The sequence below is a fragment of the Notolabrus celidotus genome, chromosome 21 (genome assembly GCF_009762535.1).
Source record: "Notolabrus celidotus isolate fNotCel1 chromosome 21, fNotCel1.pri, whole genome shotgun sequence".
In the NCBI taxonomy this organism is placed as follows: domain Eukaryota; kingdom Metazoa; phylum Chordata; class Actinopteri; order Labriformes; family Labridae; genus Notolabrus; species Notolabrus celidotus.
In genome coordinates, this window is record NC_048292.1 from 13,929,789 (window position 1) to 13,949,329 (window position 19,541).

Genomic DNA, 19,541 nt, shown 5'->3' on the forward strand with positions numbered 1-19,541 from the left:
TTTATCTGGAACAGCAATAATGTTCCTGGGTCAATTTGACCCTGGGCATATTCAATTATCCAAAAGTATCAGAACCCCCAAAAATCCCAATACACATTTTTTTTTCAATCTAAGTTTTAACTCCATTACTAACCATTTAAATCAAGATTTGGTCCATTGGTGTTCTTTAATTCTCACAGATCATGATTCAATGAGGATAACTCACTAATTTTTCATTAAAATTCATGTTAAAACTTTTTTGAATGTACATTGGAAAGCCCTAAATATGAATACAATAGTTTTACTTGACATACATTTTTTTTGTTTTATTTTAAATTTTTATTTTTATGAAGTGATGTTGATAAATTAACACGACTCCTCCTCTGTCACATGCTGCTCGGATTTTTATGATGCATTTAGCTGGTTTGGAAGGCATATATTGCCTGAAATAGACTTTAAAAAGGGTCAATTTGACCTGCAACATAACAGGAGGGTTCAGTCAAGATCTCGAGAAAACAACTGAAAGACACGTTATCACAGAAAAACAGATACAGAACAATGACTAAGCAGAATTTATTTTATTACTACGAGTCAGCAGCACATTTGTTCAGTGGAAATGTGTTACCCATGGGATCATTCAGCATGACTCCCTCTTTAACACAGAGAAAGCTGGGTGTGATGAATTCACTTTCTTTCTTACTTGCTGACAACAGGACTAAAATGAAACATCACCAGACTTTGATCTGTAGAATATTCTACTCTAATGACTCACCTCCGGTTTTATTTTGAAACTCACCACCGGAAGTTGTAGTATTTAATCCCGTGCCATTGACACTGCTGAGGTGAGACGCTGATAGAGAGGAGCACAAACTCAAGTGAAGTGGAGGTTTAATCAAGGACGTGTTTGCTGGCAAAGTGGCAAAGTGGCATCTGAGTGAGGGAGTCTTCTGCTTCTCTCTGCAGACACTGTGGACTTCATACAAGGAACCGAGTCTGGCTTACTTCATCCGGATTCTATCCTGCTCAAAACCATGAGGACTAACGTGTGGATTTACCAAGCTTTGGTGTGTGTTGTGGTCACTTTAATGGACACAGGTAAGACACGGGAAGCTTTGATGACTACGTGCTTCATATAGAGCCTACCTGCTGTGCTGGATATTCACTTCAAATTTAAATAAACATGTTTTCTGCGAGAAAAGATCTGAAACAAGAAATTATGGAAATGTTAATCCACATTTTTTCTTGTTTATCCTTCATTAGAATGTCGGTTTAGGCTTTTCTTTAATCAATCTGAAGTTTTGCTGATGAATAGTATTTAATGACAGCACATCACGCAGATAATTAATTTGACAACAAGCCCTATCATGTCCTGATTTGGCTCTCTCTCTCCGTTTAAATGCATAAGTAATTGAGGTTAGTGAAAGAACATACTTGAGGCTATTTTTTTAAGAGAGTCAGTCAACAACTATTTGTAGCAGTCACTTTATTACAGTGCAGCACTGGCGTTAGAAACAAACAGATCCCATCAACATAAAATGCTTTAACAGTGTTTGTGTGAATTAAAAGTTTCATTAGTCAGGGTAGTGTTCGTCTCCAGCTGCGTAAAGGTAGAAAGTCTAGCCAAAGCGCATGTTTTGAAGCGCATCTGTTGATGTTACTACTTTGTCATTAAACCGTTTATAGGTCATGGTGATATCAGCCCCAGAGACTCCTGCATCTGTTGAACTGTTTTCGAGAGGCAGCGCATGTCTGCTGGTAACATTGCAGCGCATAAACGCTCTAACAACCACCACAGATCAATGAAACGCGCCCCGAAACCAGCAATGCGCCGCGCGTTTTTTTATTTGACGCGCACATTATTTGGTGGTTACAGAGTGTGCCGGTTCACATCCGCCCCGTTGACATGGCACTGAGTAAAGCACTGAATCTGTAGTTACCACCTCCAGGGGTGCCGACCCTGACCTTTGACCCGCCCTGGAGTCGGGGAAAGTAAAATGCGCTTGTGTCCCGGTAGAGAGATAGAAAAGGGGTGCGTGTGTCTGTGCACGGGGTAAAAGGGTGGGGAGGGGGTAACATCTGGTTGAGTCTGACTCCACACTTTGCGCTCTCTGAAGCAGATGTAGTGTGCTTAATTCCCAGACAGAGGCACACCTTTACCCTGCTACTTTCCTGTTGTTCGTTAAACACAACCTTTTTCAAAACACTGCCATTAAATGTATTAAAATGTAGTAGTATAGCATATCCCAAAAGGTTAGCCTGACTTAAACAATTATCCAGCTGACGCTGAAGCTCTTTGCTCAAGGGCACCTTAGTGGGAGTTTCTGAGGAAGGTGAGAGTTTTGGTCGTTCACCTTTCCTCTCTACATTTTTCAGGCTAAACCAGAGGTCTCAAACCTGTTCCCTGTAAGCTATCCCTGTCTCTTCCCATTAAATCCCCCCCTCTCTCTCTCTCTCTCTCTCTCTCTCTCTCTCTCTCTCTCTCTCTCTCTCTCCCCCTCTCTCTCTCTCTCTCTCTCTCTCTCTCTCTCTCTCTCTCTCTCACTCAAACCTGCCCATTGAGCACATTTTATTATAATCTCCAACTTCAGCGAAATGCTCTGGATCTGGAGATAGCAGAAGTCGGACGTCAAGAAGAGGAAGAGACTTAAGTGAAATCTAATTGAGCAGCCTGGCCAGACATCAGGGCTGGAACAACACCGTGATGAGTGCCAGATGTGATCCAAGGGAGCCCAAACATTAATAACACGTTCTCCTCGAAAAACCATTTTCAGCCACGAGGACCCTCTAAACGCTGCACAGTTTACAATATCCTAAGTACACACACGACGTCCTGTGTCGGATCTTGGCACAGGAGCGTGTAGCTGTAACTCAGTAGCATAAGATTTCCCTATGTGATTTATAACGCACTTGCCTCTAATTATAAACGGGAAACTGTTGTAACTAAACTCAAATTGTGCTTTGAGATGTTTTTATAGAGCTCTGAAGAAGCATTTATTGAATACTCCTTCATCCGGCTGAAGAACAAGCTCTGAACTTTTCCATTAGGTAAAAATGAATGATTTGTAGGGCAGAGGATTGGACTTAAAATATGGTTCTTGTCCTGCTTTTGAACCCCTATGAACACATATCCATTATACTATGTATTTTCAATGATATGTCTCTTTTGATCTTCCTCTTCCAAAGAAATGTCCCTCAACAAATGCTTCTGAATGAACAAGGCTTCCTTACAATTCACCAGACTTTTGACACCTATGCGTTTCTGTATGCGTTTGTGTTGGATGCCAAAAGCTGTGAAACTGCTGTGTAAATTGTAACAATAGAAGAGATAAGTGCCATGAAAGCATCCTCTTCTGCATCTATTCCCTTAAAAGATAAAAGTGACCCTTGTAGTGTAGATTGTCAACACGTAGTCACCGTCACTGCCGTTAAACAGCAGGGGTCTGAATAAGAATTTCGTGACCGCCATAAAGTCGTGAATGCAAGCGACAGAAATACATTCTGTGGGTATCACAGATGTCCATTTAATGTATCTACTGTACAAAAAAATGCCACAGAGTAGTAAAAGCTGTTGACAAAGCCGTTGTTTGGCTTTTTTTTTAAAAGCACTGAAATATGAGATACACTTTCATGAGCATCAAACCTCCAAAGGTACTGGAGTGCAGCAGCCTGTTGGATGAACATCATTCTGTTCTCTTGGCTGTCCTCGCAGCTCAGCATCCACTCTTCATTTGTCAGGCAAGCTAGGCTTTGATCCTTGACGCACTTCATACCTGTTTTCTAACACTCAAACAAGTCTGCTACTTGAGGTCAGCCAGTACAGCCAAAGTACAATCTCACAAAATGTTCTTACAGTTCACTTCGGTTATTTTGATGTAAAGATGGTGGGAAGCTAAAACTTTGTTACAATGCCACGTCAGTGAATTCTGGGTTTAGCCTCTGATGTTTTGTAATTAATTCACCACATCCAACTGATCAGTAGCTAAAACAATACAAGACCTGAAGAGGTATTAAACTGTATTTCATGATAAAACTACTGTTGAGCCATCTGATTAGCAACCATTTAACAACAGCTGACACTAACAACTTCTTAGCTAACCTAGTGTGTTCAAGTAACACTATGAAGAAAACAAATACTAGATACGTTTGTATCTAGCTAACTAAAGTGTAAGCTAGCTGAAGATTCGCAAGCTAGCTTACAAAGTTCCATCTCAAAAAATGTTTTCACATTTCATACTCACATGCCAGACATTTTTCTAATAATGACATCATACCAGTGTATGTCACGTTAGCTAATCGTGTAAATGTAATCGAGAAAATCTAGCTAGTTTTGATGAGCATTTAACGTAGACTCTATAAAATATGGACGTAGTATCTGTGACGTCACCCATCTGTTTCTGAAGAGCTGTTTTGAAGCCAGTCGGCGGCCATATTGGAAATGCTGAACACTACCTAACTGCTGTCGAGCGATTGTGACGTAAAGAGGCGGGCTTTGAGCCTCCTAGCCAACAGCTACAGTGTTCCCACTTGTCAATCAAGTCAGCTGTGCCTCTCATTGGAAGAATCGTAATCTAGATATCTTTGAAATTGCAGCGTTAGAAAAAAATTCACCCCCCTCACAGTGTGTGCCGATCGAGAAATGAGCTATCCAGACTACACTCGTCTTTTGTACCAGGCTGTAAACATGTTTATTTCTGCTTTAAAGATCGGCCTTTTGGAATTGGTGAGTATGTGGTTTCCGGTACTTCCAGAGCCAGCCTCAAGCGGATCCTCGATGAACTGCAGTTTTTAGCACTTCCACATTGGACTCATATTTTTAGACCGGAGGTTGCTGTTTGGCATTTAACCCCCTCTTGGCTAACTTCTTTGGTAGTGCTAATGATACATGATAGAATAGGAATTGTTCTCATTTTACGCTATTAGACTCCATGGCTAGCTAACACTTAGCAAGGAACAAGTTGAAAAGAAACATAAGCTTTAGTCTGAGGTTAACCAATGAATTGTGAAATAACTTCATTACTACAGTGTAAACTAGCTAACGATCAGCAAGCTAGCTAACGCTCAGCATGGCAGAAGTTCCATCTCAAAATATGTTCTCACAATTCATATTCACACGGCAGACATTTTCCTCTGACCACATGAGCTTTATTAGGACCTCATACCAGTGTAGCAAATCATGTAATTAAGAAAATCAACCCCTCTTTGCTAACCTCTTTGATAGTGCTAATGTTACATGATAAGAAAGGAAAGGTGCTCATTTTAAGCTAGCAGATTCCTGCTAGCTGATACCTAACAAGGAACAGGTTGAAATGGAACATAAGCTACATTTAAACAAATATAAAACTTACTGAATACTACAGTACAACACTGTAACAGCCTTTTAGCTTGCCTTACCGAGTACATTCAGGATTCAGGCTTCTGGTCTTGCTCTGTGATGTTTCAGTATGATTTAGCATTGCGGATGCAACACGTCAACATGGAAAGGATTTGAAGAAAAATTGAGCTAAAATAGGGTTTTATTCACCGCCGGCCACCCATTCGAATAAATGACAGAGAAATAATTCAATCTTTACTGTGCTTTATTCATGCCAAGACTCTCAAACCAGTGTTCATGCCTCCTGCTGTTCTAATATTCAAACCACCAGGTCTAAACTGGAAGGTACTCTAATCGATTTTACAAGTTCTGCTTTACTCCCAGCGCCTTGACAGCATCAGTGAAATGTTTGGCTGTGTCGTAGCAGTATTTGACTAATGTTTGATGCTTTGTCAGTGAAGAACAGGCAAAGAAATACATTTCTTTTACTTAAATATATCTGCGTTAGGCGCTACTTGGCAGATGAGAGCTTAGATACAGTCAGGACCCGGGAGATTCAAGACAAACCAAATCCTGGTTTCCGACAGAAAAAGGTTTGCATCCAGCTACCTGTCTACTAGGAAGCCCAATATGTGGTTTTCATAAAAGAGTGTCACTCAAAACTGTCCTCTTAGAGAGTGGGATTCCCAGGAAAATCCTAGTTCCCTACATGGACTCTAAACCTGCAGATAGTTATTTACATGTTCTGCCCTCATGTTCCTCCAGGTTTTTGCCGAAGGACTCATCAATCGTTACAGAAGTATGAAAAGACTGAGCATCACATGCTGGTTTGTACGGACTGTCCTCAGCGGACGATGGTACGAAAAAGCCGATCACAGGAACACTGTGCCCGCAAGTGCAAGAAGGTCAAGAAAAACTTCAGCTGCAGGTGAAAAACTCTCTCCCCGTTTCCCCCCTGACTTTCCCTCCCAGCTATGTTTTCTTTGCTCCCTCTCTTTTCCTGGACAGATGAAGTATTTACATATTTTTTGGGTGTTTATCATTTGGTCATCTCTCAACTACTTCCCGTGTGTCTCCACAGGGCTTTCAACTTTCATCGGCACAACAGGAAATGCCACTTGCTTCCCTTTGACCGTTTCACCCACGGTGCTCAGAAGCAGGCGAATGCCAACTTTACTTTGTATGAAAAAAAGGGTAAATACGTCTATTTTTAGTGCTCTTGAAGTTGACTTTGTGAACTCTGAAGATTCAGGTGCAGAGAGGGATTTGCCAGGCGAGTTGTGGTTTTATTTTTTTAAGGGGATCACAGGTTGTGCTTCTTGCATCAAGCTCCCGGAGTTTTTAAGGTCCTCAGGTTTCTGTTGACACAATAAAAAGCCGCCAGCCTCCCTCACCCCCTGCTTTTTAATCACTCCGCTGAGAAGAGACGCGTGCATAAACATGTAGCAGGCTTAAGTGGAGTGTAAACCAAAAAAAAAATCATTGTTTACAGACGGAGTGCAACAGTTTTTCTCCACTGCTGGCTGTGGAATCTAGCACTTTAGAGTTTACTGCAAAATTTATGGAAACTCCCCCTGGTGACATTTAATGAACTTCAGGGAGTTGTCTGTTTTGGGAATAACACACAAGCTGGGACATAATAAAACGATGGCTGTAAAAACGACTTATTGACCATAGATGGGAAAATATACTCCAGGTGGTCAAGGCAGGGGACACAAATCAGCGTTTAATTGACTTAGCGCTGTATAAATTGGCACACAAGGAGTACACAGGGACAGCTTGTATTAAAAAAAACACACACAAATTGATGTTTTCAATTTCTTTTCATACCTCTGCTTTTACTTAGATTATATAAGGGAGTGTATCATCGGCACCAAGGACAACTACAGAGGCAGGAGGTCATGGACAAAGTCGAACATCACTTGCCAAGCGTGGTCAGATAACAACATCAACGAACACACGTAAGTCTTTCTTTTTTTTTTGCTTGCGTGACACAAGGAGTGGAAGGTTTTATTCATTCATTCCCGTCTTGCCAGGTCTCATAGATTTGAACCAGCAGCCTTCAAAGTCTGCTTCTCTAATCTTTAGTTTGCACCACCTTCCTGGATGCTCTTGCTTTGTCTCTGTGTCTGATATTGAACAGGCCTCAGCAGCTGATTTATTGATGTTCACATCATCCCGTTGCACCTCAGGGGTTAAGGGACGGTGGAGGCTGGGAGGCGAGTGAATGTTTAGCCAGAGTTAAGTCAGATTTCTTTCAACACATGCAGGGATGTCCTCTCCGCTGAGGCAGTTTTTTTCTGCCATCAGGTGTATCCCAAGATTTTTTTTCTTTCTTTCTTCCAGAGGCTCCACGCTAAGGAGAGATCAGTGAATTTTGTGATGATGGTTCTGAGCCAAGGGCTCATTAGCGGGGCTCATTAGTCACAAGATATTTTAACTGCAGCACTGGGGAGGTTTGAGAGACAGAGTTGTAAAAGTTTGAAGAAGTGCAGAGTGAGCAATAGTCAGGAAGGAGGTAGAATAAAACAAAGGAAGCACAACCTTTTATAGACTGAAGTTATTTACTGTCCGTTACCTAGCTGAGCTAAACAAATACTGAGTGATCCACCTCAATTAAATCACTTCGCAGTGTTGGTCTCAGTCCTCTCTTCCCCTCTCCTCCTCTTCTCTTTCAAGAATAAGCGCCACACAATACTTTGTCATTGTTTATTTGACACGCAGTCCCAGTCCCCGTCCCCGTCCCACACGGCAAATGTAGCACCCATCCACATCGCCCTGGCTTGTCAGCAACTTTTAACCTTCAAAGGTTCAGAGAGAGCTTTACTTAAGGGAGATTTAGTGCCACTGCGAGGTTACCCAACATGGGACTGTCCCGCTGTGTGAGAATTACCGCCGTAATGAACGACGCACCGTTTGAGTTTCAGGTAACTATTATTTTCATGCTTGACTGATCAGTGTGGGGCAGGGGTGATTTCTCAGGAGGTTCCCTTCCAGGAATGGGACTTCCACCTGTTGTCTATATTTAGTGTTTGAAGCCCAGTGAAAGGAGCTGTGGACTGATGCTCGGCCAAGCGTGGTGAATGGAATGGAATGGAACATTTCTGTTCATATGAGTAATAACAATTCCTTTAGGGACCATCTTTCTTTGTGTACACGTTTAGCTAGGTAAGGTACGCTCATTCTGTGAGACAGATGAGAAAATTCAAACCATTCTCGTGTCTGTACGGTGGATATGAAGCTTCCTAGGCTAGATGCACTGTCTTTCAAATGGTTTTTATCATGCTGCTAACGTATGCTAACTTACGTGTTTTTGTGTCCCAAATGTTTTAACTTGTTTTAAATGTCTAGTGTGTTATATTTATTATTATATTTATATATTATATTTTTGGGCTTTTTGTCTTTATGTAATAGGATAGCTGAAGAGAGACAGGAAATGTGGGGAGTAGAGAGAGGGGGAAGACATGCAGGAAATGGTAGACCAGCTGGGGCGACCTCTGCGACGAGGACTATAGCCTCTATACGTGGGACATTTAGACCACTAGGCCACCAGTGCCCAGAGTGTCTTTTTAACATATGTACGATTGAGCTTGTGAGACACAGCATTTCATTTCACTATGTATGCAAATACTAGAGAAAATGACAATAATGAGAATCTTGAATCTTGAATAGCCAGTTAGCTTAGCTTAGCTTCGCAGAAAGACTGAAAGCTGCTAGCATAACTCAGCAGGTGCTTACTTGTTATCAATGAGTATGCAAATACTAGAGGAAATGACAACAAAGAGAATCTTGAATCTTGTATAGCCAGTTAGATTAGCTAAGCTTTGCAGAAAGACCAAGCAGCAACCTCTGGTCTAAAAATATGAGTCCAATGAGGAAGTGCTAAAAACTGCTGTTCATCAAGGATCCGCTTGAGGCTGGCTCTGGAAGTACAGGAAACCACATACACACCAATTCAAAAAAAGACTATCTTTACAGCAGAAATAAACATGTTTACAGTCTGGTACAAAAGATGAGTGTAGTCTGGATAGCTCATTTCTTGATCGGCACACACTGTACGGGGGGTGAAATGTTTTCTAACGCAGCAATTTCGAAGATATTAAGATTACGAGTCTTCCAATGAGAGGAACAGCTGACCTGATCGACAGGCGGGAACACTGTAGTTGTTGGCTGGGACGCTCAAAGCCCGCTTCTTTACGTCACAATCACTAGACGATCGGCTTCGAAACAGGCTGCCTTTGTCCCGCCTTTTCACAGAGCTAAGCTGACCATCTCCTAGCTTCAGCTTAATATTTGGCTAACTGAAAAGGAAGCTTTTCACATCATTCTTGGCAACAATTTAAAGAAGCACTTCCAAACTTTTCTAATTGCTTTCACTTCATCATCTTGCCTCCAAAAATCATCACGTCTTCAGCCTCATTAAGTGCCTGCGTGCTCGCTTTAATCTGCTAATAATTTTTCGTTTGGATGCACAGCTCTGATGCATGACCCTGTTTGTTCCATAATCTCCAGCTGCATGTTGCTTTGACATTTTACAGCAGTTACTTCAGCTCAAGGTTTTAACTGTAGTGATATCCAAAATCTGGCCAGTATGTTTTTGCGCCGACCCAGGGAGCGAAGCATGTGTGCACAGTGTCTGCCTCAACTCCGATGGGAAAAGACTTTGGCAAGGAGATGAATAACTGGCCAACATCTGTTAGCGCAACATCATTATTGCTAACTTGCTCACATGCTGCGGCCTTTTTACGGACTCTGACCAGATGCAACCTTGTTTTTTAAGTGAAAAACCTTGTAATTCTGCTTATGAATTAAAGATACTGTACTATGATAGAAAATTGGTGTGTCGAGCTTGTGAGTTACGGTCAACAGATGTGCATTTGGTGCTTCATTGAAGAGGAAGTAGTGTCTTTTTTTGGTTTTGTTACAGTGAAATGTTACTGTTTGTCTTATCTTAGTCTTATGAGGTGTAGCTTCCCATTCGTCAGTCTTTTTTGCTAAGTTAGCCGCCTTAGATGTTTTCTACTTTGGGGTGAGTGATGATGTGCATTAGCGTACAAGCAGAGGGTAAGCCCCAGGGCACAGAGGGGAGAGCAGAGCAGACTCCCCTAGGTAAAGAGTCATTGTCTGGGGCAGAGTGTTCAGACAAGCTGTGGAAGGGAGGGTAGTTTTTGTTCTTTATTTTTTCTCATCAATTAAACAGTAAGATCCTCACTTTTTTCCTCACTCCATTATGTCTTTTCTAAGCTGTCTCTGTGCTTCTTTCTTTCACTCCTCTATGCCCGCTTCTTCTTCTCCTGTCTTCTATCTCTGTCTCCTTGGGTGGGAGGTGGAATGTGGTCAGCATGGATCACAGGGGTGCTGACATGCCAGCTTTTCATCATCCTTCCCTAGCAGAAGACGAATTTCACACACTGTCCATTTAGCATGGGGCTCCCATGACGGCCCACATTGTTACATTCCATATGTTTGCACTAGCCAGGTTCTTTTTCTTACGCTCCTACAGTCACTTACGATGCAAACCCTTGACAGAGAGGGATTGGGTTTAAGAGTGTTCGAAGGTTGCCAGAAACAGACCTGCTTGGGTTGCTCCCAGTGGTTTGTAGCATTGTTCTGTGCTGTTGGTGGTTACTGTGCTGTGACAGAGTCTGGCTGTTTCACACTTGAGGGAGCTGGGGTATGGTAGGAATCAGTAAGGCGATCATGCAAAAGGTGCAAACCTAGAGAGTAGAAGTGTATTAATGACATACTTTGCATAAGGTTTCTTTGAATGGTCATTCTGGGATTTCAAAGGTGACCTGCTCATGTAACATTTTCTCAGGATGAAGCTTACATCTGAATATAAATGCCCTTTGAATGTGTTTGGCTTGCTACTGAGAGCACCAGCAGGCAGGCAGGCAGGCAGGTAAAGCACTGTATACACTACTGGAGCAGCCAAGTGTGCAAGTACTCCCTCAAATTTATTTAAACAGCTTACAGTATCAGTTAACACTTTCAATAATGTGTGTCTACTCCCCTGTAGGTTTTACCCTGATAGGTACCCAACTCAAGACCTGAGGGAGAACTTCTGTCGGAATCCTAACAACGATCCTGGTGGTCCGTGGTGCTACACCACTAACCCCAACGTACGGGCTGAGGAGTGTGGCATACCCAAGTGCTCAGAGGGTAAGACTCTTACGAATGTCATACTTGAGGAATGATATTCAGCACAAATAACTCAGAAAGAAGCTCCATTTATGGATAGGCCCTAAGATTTATTTTTTTTTAACATTTTTATTAGACTCAGCCAACATCACAAAACAACAATGCAGCTATCAGACTCGGAGGCAAAAAAAACAAAACAAGATTTTTGAAAACACCTAGTCCATAGTCCAAAGGTAAAGATAAATGAATAAATAAGTAGATAGTACACAATTAAAAATAAGTAAATACAAAGATACAAAATAATAATGATATTAAGATTGTAATGATTAACACAAAACAAAAACAAAAATAATAGAAATAGAAATAATAATAACAACAATAAATATAAATAATTTTGTAAATAGTAATCAGGATAATAATAATAATAATAATAATAATAATAATAATAACAATAACAACAACAATAATAATAATAATAATAATAATAATAATAATAATAATAATAATAATAATAATAACAATAACAACAACAATAATAATAATAATAATAACAATAATAATAATGATAAAAAAATCCTCACGGTAAACTTCAAAGAAAAATAAGTCAATAAAATAAAAGAATAATATTTATGTATATCACAAATCAGCCCGTCAGAGAGATAGCCAAAAAGGAACAAAGCAACAGGCGCCCACCTTATCTGTAAAAGATCAGTTTTTAACTGTAATCTAGCAGTTATACTCTCCATATAAAAAATGTCCTTCAATTTGTTCCTCCACTGTGTGACTGTGGGGGGCTGTGGCTGTAACCAGGAGATTGTGATGACTTTCTTTGCAACTAGAAGCAGGACCCTCAGCAGAGCTGCATGGCCACTGTACTCCTCATCCCCTGGTAATATTCCCAGTAGGAAGCAGGAGGGTTCAAAGGGCAGTTCTAAACCCAGACAGTTTTTAATTTCAAGTTGAATACCTTTCCAATATGTTTTTAGTTTTGGATAGTCCCAAAATATATGTGTATGGTCTCTGACCAGGCCACAGCCCCTCCAGCACTTATTTGAGGATCTACCAAATTTGGAGGTTGATAGGTCCTAAGATTGAACTATTTTCTGTCTTAACATCCCTCCCCTCTGGTTGATAATGCTCCAAACCATCAAACTTGCACCTAGTAGCTGCCACAACCCAGCATCATAACCACCTTCAAAAACTCTGTTTATGAGAGCTTCAAGTGTGTCAAGTGGAGCTATGAACCGTATGCTCTACCTTCCCCTACTTCCCAATCTTTTATGACAGGAGAGAGGAGATATAAAACAGAGGGGGGCACCTGTAGAGACATGATAGTAAGAGGACAGGGAAGGCAGTACAAGGGCAAGAAGCCTGTTTGGGCGACAGCTCAACCCTCCAGATTTGAGGCTGTAGTGTATGCCCTACCTTCCTAGATTCCCATCACTTTATGAGGATGGAGAGGAGAGAAGAAAGTTGAAACAGGAAGAGAAATGTGTAAAGATGTGTTAGAAAGAGGACAGGGAAGGCAGAACAAGGGGAAGAAGCCTGTTTGCGCTACAGCTCAACCCCTACCAGGTCAGGCTATATGCCCTACCCTTCCCCTACTCTGTCAATTTATGGTGTAGGAGAAGAGAGAAGGATGTGAAAACAGGAAGAGAAGTGTGCTGAGATGCATGAGAAAGAGGACAGGGAGGCGGAACAAGGGCAAGAAGCCTGATTGGGCGACAGCACACCCCCTACCAGGTTATGCTGTGTGCCCTACCTTTCCCAACTCTCCCATTTTCATGACAAGAGAGAGGAGAGATAAAACAGAGGAGGAAGTCTGTAGAGACATGTTAGAAAGAGGACAGGGAAGGCATAGCCAGGGCAAGAAACCTGTTTGGGTTACAGCTCAACCCCTGCCAGGCAAGGCTGCATGCCATACCTTCCCCTACTCCCACAATTGTATGAGGTAGGAGAAGAGAAAGGAAAGTGAAAGACAGAGAGAGAAGAGTTTAGAGATGAATGAAGAGGCTGAAAAAGGCAGAGAATCCTGTTTGGGCCTGATTTGCAAAAGCCTGCTTAGGCTGTATGCTCTACCTCCCACTACTCCCCTGTTTTCATTGAGGAAGAAAGGTGAGAAGAGAGACAAAACAGAGTGAGAAGTTTGAGGAAACATGTTGTAAAAAAAGAAGACAGGGGAGGAAGAGCAAGATTAAGATGCCTGTTTAGAGCAGAGCTTACTCTAACTGATTAGACTGTATGCCCTACTCTTCTGACTCTCACATTTTCATGAGGTAAGAGAGAAGGGATGGGAAGAGAAAACAGGGAGAAGACTCTCAGAAAGATGACTTTTTTTTTAATGAACTCAACGATCAAATGATTCACTGTCCCAAGGAAGGTTGTCTAAGTGATAATTTGTTTGTATACATCTAATGAGACTCTGTTTACTTGTTTCCTTTGTTGGCAGAAGTCTGTATGACATGTAATGGGGAAAATTACCAGGGCAAAATGGACCATACAGAGAGTGGCAAAGAGTGCCAGCGATGGGACTTGGCAAGGCCCCACAAACACCACTTCCAGCCCAAAAAGTAAGCTAGCAAAGCTCATAATCACATAGTATAATAACCTTTCTCATGGACAACGCTGAACACACCCATGACAGATGCTTAAAGAAATGACGCTAATACTAATGGGACACAGACCTCACCAGTTATTATGACTTATCTCCCTCCCTCCTATTTTCTTTCCTCCCTGCACCCCCTCTGCTTTCTCTCTCAGGTATCGGGACAAAGATTTAAAGGACAACTACTGTCGTAACCTGGATAATCGTCTCCGTCCCTGGTGTTATACCATGGATCCCAAAACTCCATGGGAGTACTGCAACATCACTGTGTGTGGTAATGGTAAGAGCCTATTTGTTGATGTACTCCAAATCTGGGGCTTGGCTTTTGTGGATAATCTTCAATGAATCTATAGAAGAGCAAATTAATGTTTTACTGAGATTAATGACTGTTTGTATTTTTCTCTACATTAAGTGCACTTAAAAGCTTAAAACATTAAGTATCACACAGTTATGAATCCATACAAAGTTTCAAAAGTAGACTCAGTACTGAGGATCCCTTGCTTGTTTTTTGAAAAGACAGTGGTTGGGTACTACCAGCAAGTGGTTTGAGGGCGCAAGGGGGTATGTTACATTTAGGACTTTGGTGGTTTGGGGTTAGTTGCAGTGAGCTGAGTAAAAAAGCCCCATTTCTCCCCTGCAGAGTCTCATAAATCTTTTGTTTACCAGGCTGGGTGTTTCATGTGGTGCTTGGCTTCAAATCCCTGTACCTCAACAAGGAAGAATAAATAGGTTGTTTATAAAGGGGAGGGGATCAGACTTGAGAGCCTGAAGTGTTTTACAGAGACCACTGACAGATGACAAGGGACAGTGCAAATGGAGAGTTACAATGAAGGCCACTATACAGAGATTCTGATAGCTGATTCGGTGGTATAAAGACAATCATTATATATACAAACAAGCGATGAACTGAAGGGGAGAAACATCATGGATGCAGATGCTGCCATACCACGCACAAAGAACGGTTGAGTGGTTTGATGATTTGGAAAATGATGTGAATCATATGTTTTGGTTCTCTCAGTCACAAGATCTCAATCAAATTGAAAACCTATGTCAGGCCTTGAGGATGGACAACATTCCCCCACCAACCATCATCAAAACACCAGAGCTGTGTCTGGAATCACACATTACTCACTGTACTGGGCATTATAAAGGGGATTCGCCATTTTGTAGAGCTTTTTACAGAGTGGAAGAATCAAGTTTTGTTTTTTTTGTAAAGTATATTTTTGGGGCATTTTTGCCTTTATTGATAGGACAGCTGAAGAGAGACAGGAGGGAGTGTGGGGAGTAGAGAGTGGGGTAAGACATACTGTATAGCAGTTGGTCGAGGCCTTTGAGTCGAACCAGCAACCTGTGCAACAAGGACCATGGCCTCTCTATAGGGGCCCAGTTAGACCGCCAGGCAACCGGCATCATTATTTCAGTCTTTATGAAACTCAATTATTTTGTGAAAATAGGCTCTTTACATTGGCAATTGCCAAAACTCATCACATTACTTACTGTTGATCTGGAGCTTCATTGAGCCTCACATTTTGATACTGTCAGGAACAGTGTTATTATCAGCATTAAGCTATGGTTTTCATTATGCCGATGAGCTCACAATTAAGTCCTTTACAATGAGCTATAAATGTAGGGAGTAGGGAGCAAGCACTGAGTATGTTTTAGGACACAGCCAAAATAAGGGGATATGTCTTTGAAGAATGGTGGCGATCCATCCTGTACAAACTTGTTGAATCCCAAATTGCATTAAAATGGGAAGTCCTGGTGACTTGTGATAGCAAACACTTCTACTTCTAGAGACCGCAGCAGGGTAGGGCTTGGTCGGACTGCCACCCCACCAAGTATTTTCTTAGTCCCACCTTAGCCCTACCATGGAACAACCAAGATAATTACCATTCAAAATGACCCAACTCGTCCCATTAGCATTAACTTTTGAGTGCTACTGCTGACCTGCTCCAACAGCCCTCCAAACCCTCAAAGCATGATGCAGCGAAGTATAGATGCATTAGACACCTTACACAGATCTGAGCTCATTAGCAGATCTGTCATTCTGTATCAACGTTAGTATGCAGCATACATCCCACATTGTCCAGAGAGTAGAGGTTGTCGAGCTGCACTGAGTTGCACCAAACCATGTCACTTAAATGAGCATGCCTTGTCAGTTTGCTAACAGCTAGGTGTTGCTTTAACAGACCATTGTAGTAATGGCTCGTTAGCTTAATACTTTGTTTGCATCCAACCACAACAAGCAGTGGACTGTGCTGGTCATGTTTTCTCTCTCTATGCTTGTGTAAGTAATGTGATGTGATGTACAACGCTTCCGCGGTTATATGTTTTTATTCTAAAATCCTCCCGCACCCCCAAAGTACACTGAACTTCAACCCCCCTAAATACCCTGCTGCTACCACTGCTAACGCAGACACCTAAAATTTCCAATATTTTCTTCATTTTGTCAGCAATCTTTTCAAATCAAGTGCCAGAAAATGAATCTGCTGTTGAAAGGAATCAAGCTTGGTGACCTACTTATCAACTAAAAGTGACAGACTCCTCAATTTATGAGCATATTCACAATTTTTGGAACTAAGACTTGGATTATTTTTGAATCTGGAACAATCATGGAAAAACCCTTGTGGATATTAATTTTTTTTTTTCTTTTTACTATTTTAGACCTTTTATAGTTGAAGGTGCAAGGTCAGAATTAGTTGATAATTATAAAGAATCATTAAAATATGGGATGTTAGTATTTAAAGCTGCTGTGGGGAACTTTTGTTTTGTATCGATTCTGGCGCCCCCTTGTGGACAAAGTGATACCTCGTATCTCTTGTCTTAAACATGCAAAAGTAGTGTTGTCAACAAAAACCAAATCCTGTTGTCTTTTAACACTCAACTTTATCAGGGTGTGTGATTATTTTCCATGAAAACAGTCAAATAAAGGCTGTTTCTGAAGCGAGATGTCCATCATCTGGTCTGACACCTACCCCCTCAGGGTGGTTTCAGGCATTAAAAATGACAACAGAGAACGTGTCAGTGTTGCTGCTGATGGTCTTGTTGACTATTGAAGGTCATAAAGAGGCATCGGTATCATTTTCAGTCTGTTTCTCAGCCAGTTCAAAACTCCTCACAGGGCCTTTAAGAGAGATCACCAACATGATGTCCTCATGGCAGAGCTTGACAGAGTGGCTGTTTAGGTAACTTTTGGCCTTCAAGTGCAACAAAAAGACAGAATATGGACGGCAAAAAGAGGTTACCCCATAGGTGCATTTTTTTTCTTTGAAAGCGCAATGAAATATCCCCCATGCGCCGTCACAAACACACAGATCATCTCTCTTTGTCTCTGTCAGACACATACACACATGTAGTGAAGAGTACATGTTATGATTTACAGCGAGGGCGGAGGATCTGCATTTGTCCAGATGTGTGCATCCCTCAATGCCTGCCCTCAGAGAGATAAAAACCACTGACCTGTACAACACAGTGCACACAGACACTGGCATGCATTACATCAAGCCAAAGAATCCCTCTTTTCCATCCGCCTTCTCATTTCTGCTTCAAAACATTCCCCTTCCTCCTCCATCTTCTCCCATCTCATTTGTCAAAGGCTAAAGAAACAGAGACAGAAATCCGGAGGGGAGAAGTCCGCTCCCTATGTTCTGCAATCCCCGCGCTGCTGAAAAGCAGAATTCCTTCTCAAGATGTTTGGAATAGTTTTCCGGTGGATAAAGTTGCCCCGGCCAGATTGGGTTGGATGTGATATCTTTGGTTTGGCTGGGATAAATAAATTCACCAGAAACAAGTTTAAATGTTGTGGCATGGAGGTATTCCTAAACAGGATCAGGTTCCAGGTTTTTTTTCATGACAACCTGTGACTTTTAGGATCGTCAGCAATAAAGAACTGCTTATTATTTTTATTGTGGATGTCTCTGAAACTGCGTGCAAGAATGTGGGGCACCACTGTTATGAATACACAGAAAGTTTCCTCACAGTCAGGACTAGGGGGGAGTGCTACTGTTTTTGATCATCTGTCTCTAGGTTAAACATGACACATTCTTCTGGGGATTAATATCTCCCACCTTCTCTCCCTCCCTTCTTCCTGCCTTTGGTTTCTACACCTAACTCTCTTTTCAGCCAACTTCTCCTGTGATTCCAGTTTCATGATTACACTCAGACATACACTTTCTTCTTCTTTTTTCTTTGTCTTTTGCAAGATTCTGACTCAAGTGAGGACACAGATGTCAATGTAACTTCATCCTGTGTCCAGGGAAAGGGCAGAGATTACCGCGGCACGATGAATGTGACTCCAGAGGGGGTGACATGTCAGCGCTGGGACTCCCAGTTTCCCCATAACCACTCGTTTCTCCCTCAGAACTTCAAATGCAAGTGAGTCATCCTTCTTTCATGGCCCCTGACAGCTTGGATTGGATTCTATCTGCTGTGTCAGGGAGGTGATTTGTTCATTTTGTGCTTTTGATTGTTGTAGTGCCAAAAGGCAAGGGATGAAAGTAAGACTTTAGTAATCCCACCATTGCCATAAAAAGTTTTGTTCATCAGCTTTATCATTTAAATTGTAGTACATGTCTGTGTCACAGAGACCTGAGAGAGAACTACTGCCGTAACCCTGATGGTGCAGCTTACCCATGGTGCTTCACTACAGACCCCAACCAGAGGATAGCCAACTGCACCCATATCCCCAGGTGTGATGCTGACGCCACACAAAAAATAGGTAAAATACTGATCGACTGTAATGTGGAGTTACACTTCATTCTCTTCTGGGAGGAGAAAACTGATACCACTTTTATGTCTGTATGGTAAATTTGGTAACTAGCAGCTTAATATAAGCTAGCAAAAAACTCAAAGGGTCAGTCTGCTAGCTTGGTTCTCTCTAAAGCAAGTGGCAACCTCCCAGAATTGAAGCCAATGCAGAAGTGTTAAGAACTGCAGTTTCTTGAGTGTCCACTTGAGGCTGGCTCCAGGAGTACCGGAAGCTACATACACACAAATGCAAAAAAGACGATCTTTACAGCAGAAATAAACATGTTTACAGCCTGGTTCAAAAAACAAGTGTAGTCTGGATAGCTCATTTCTCGATCGGCACACACGGGGTGAATTTTTTCATAACGCAGCAATTTCGAAGATATTGACATTACGAGTCTTCCATTATGAGAGGCACAGCTGACTTGATTGGCAGGCAGGAACACTGTAGCTGTTGGCCAGGAGGCTCAAAGCCTACCTCTGTACCTCCCACTAGCTCGACAGCAGTTAGGCTGAGTTCAGCATTTCCAATATGGCTCCCGTCAACGATTGGCCTCAAAACAGCGCTTCAGAAACAGATGGGTGACGTCATGAATACTTCGTCCATTATCTATACAGTCAGTGGTCTAAAGGTGTGGTGGTAGCTGACGTAATGTGCTCTAACCATAGACTGTATAAATAATGGACGTAGTATCCGTGACGTCGCCCATCTTTTCCTGAGCACAGTTTTGAAGCCAATCGACGGAGGCAGCCATATTG

General features: G+C 41.9%; 1 protein-coding gene across 1 annotated transcript in view; it reads left to right on the forward strand.

Annotated features, from left to right (window-relative positions):
- Nucleotides 1–812: 812 nt before the first annotated feature.
- The window catches only part of hgfa (hepatocyte growth factor a), a 33,458-nt gene continuing 14,729 nt past the window's right edge, over nucleotides 813–19,541 (forward strand). Inside the window, exons 1-9 of the mRNA XM_034673029.1 lie at nucleotides 813–1,074; nucleotides 6,056–6,218; nucleotides 6,372–6,484; nucleotides 7,137–7,251; nucleotides 11,310–11,452; nucleotides 13,881–14,001; nucleotides 14,192–14,316; nucleotides 18,239–18,410; nucleotides 18,620–18,753. Of these exons, the coding sequence (XP_034528920.1) occupies nucleotides 1,011–1,074; nucleotides 6,056–6,218; nucleotides 6,372–6,484; nucleotides 7,137–7,251; nucleotides 11,310–11,452; nucleotides 13,881–14,001; nucleotides 14,192–14,316; nucleotides 18,239–18,410; nucleotides 18,620–18,753 (1,150 nt within the window). The 5' untranslated portion in view covers nucleotides 813–1,010. The remainder of the gene's footprint in view (nucleotides 1,075–6,055; nucleotides 6,219–6,371; nucleotides 6,485–7,136; nucleotides 7,252–11,309; nucleotides 11,453–13,880; nucleotides 14,002–14,191; nucleotides 14,317–18,238; nucleotides 18,411–18,619; nucleotides 18,754–19,541) is intronic.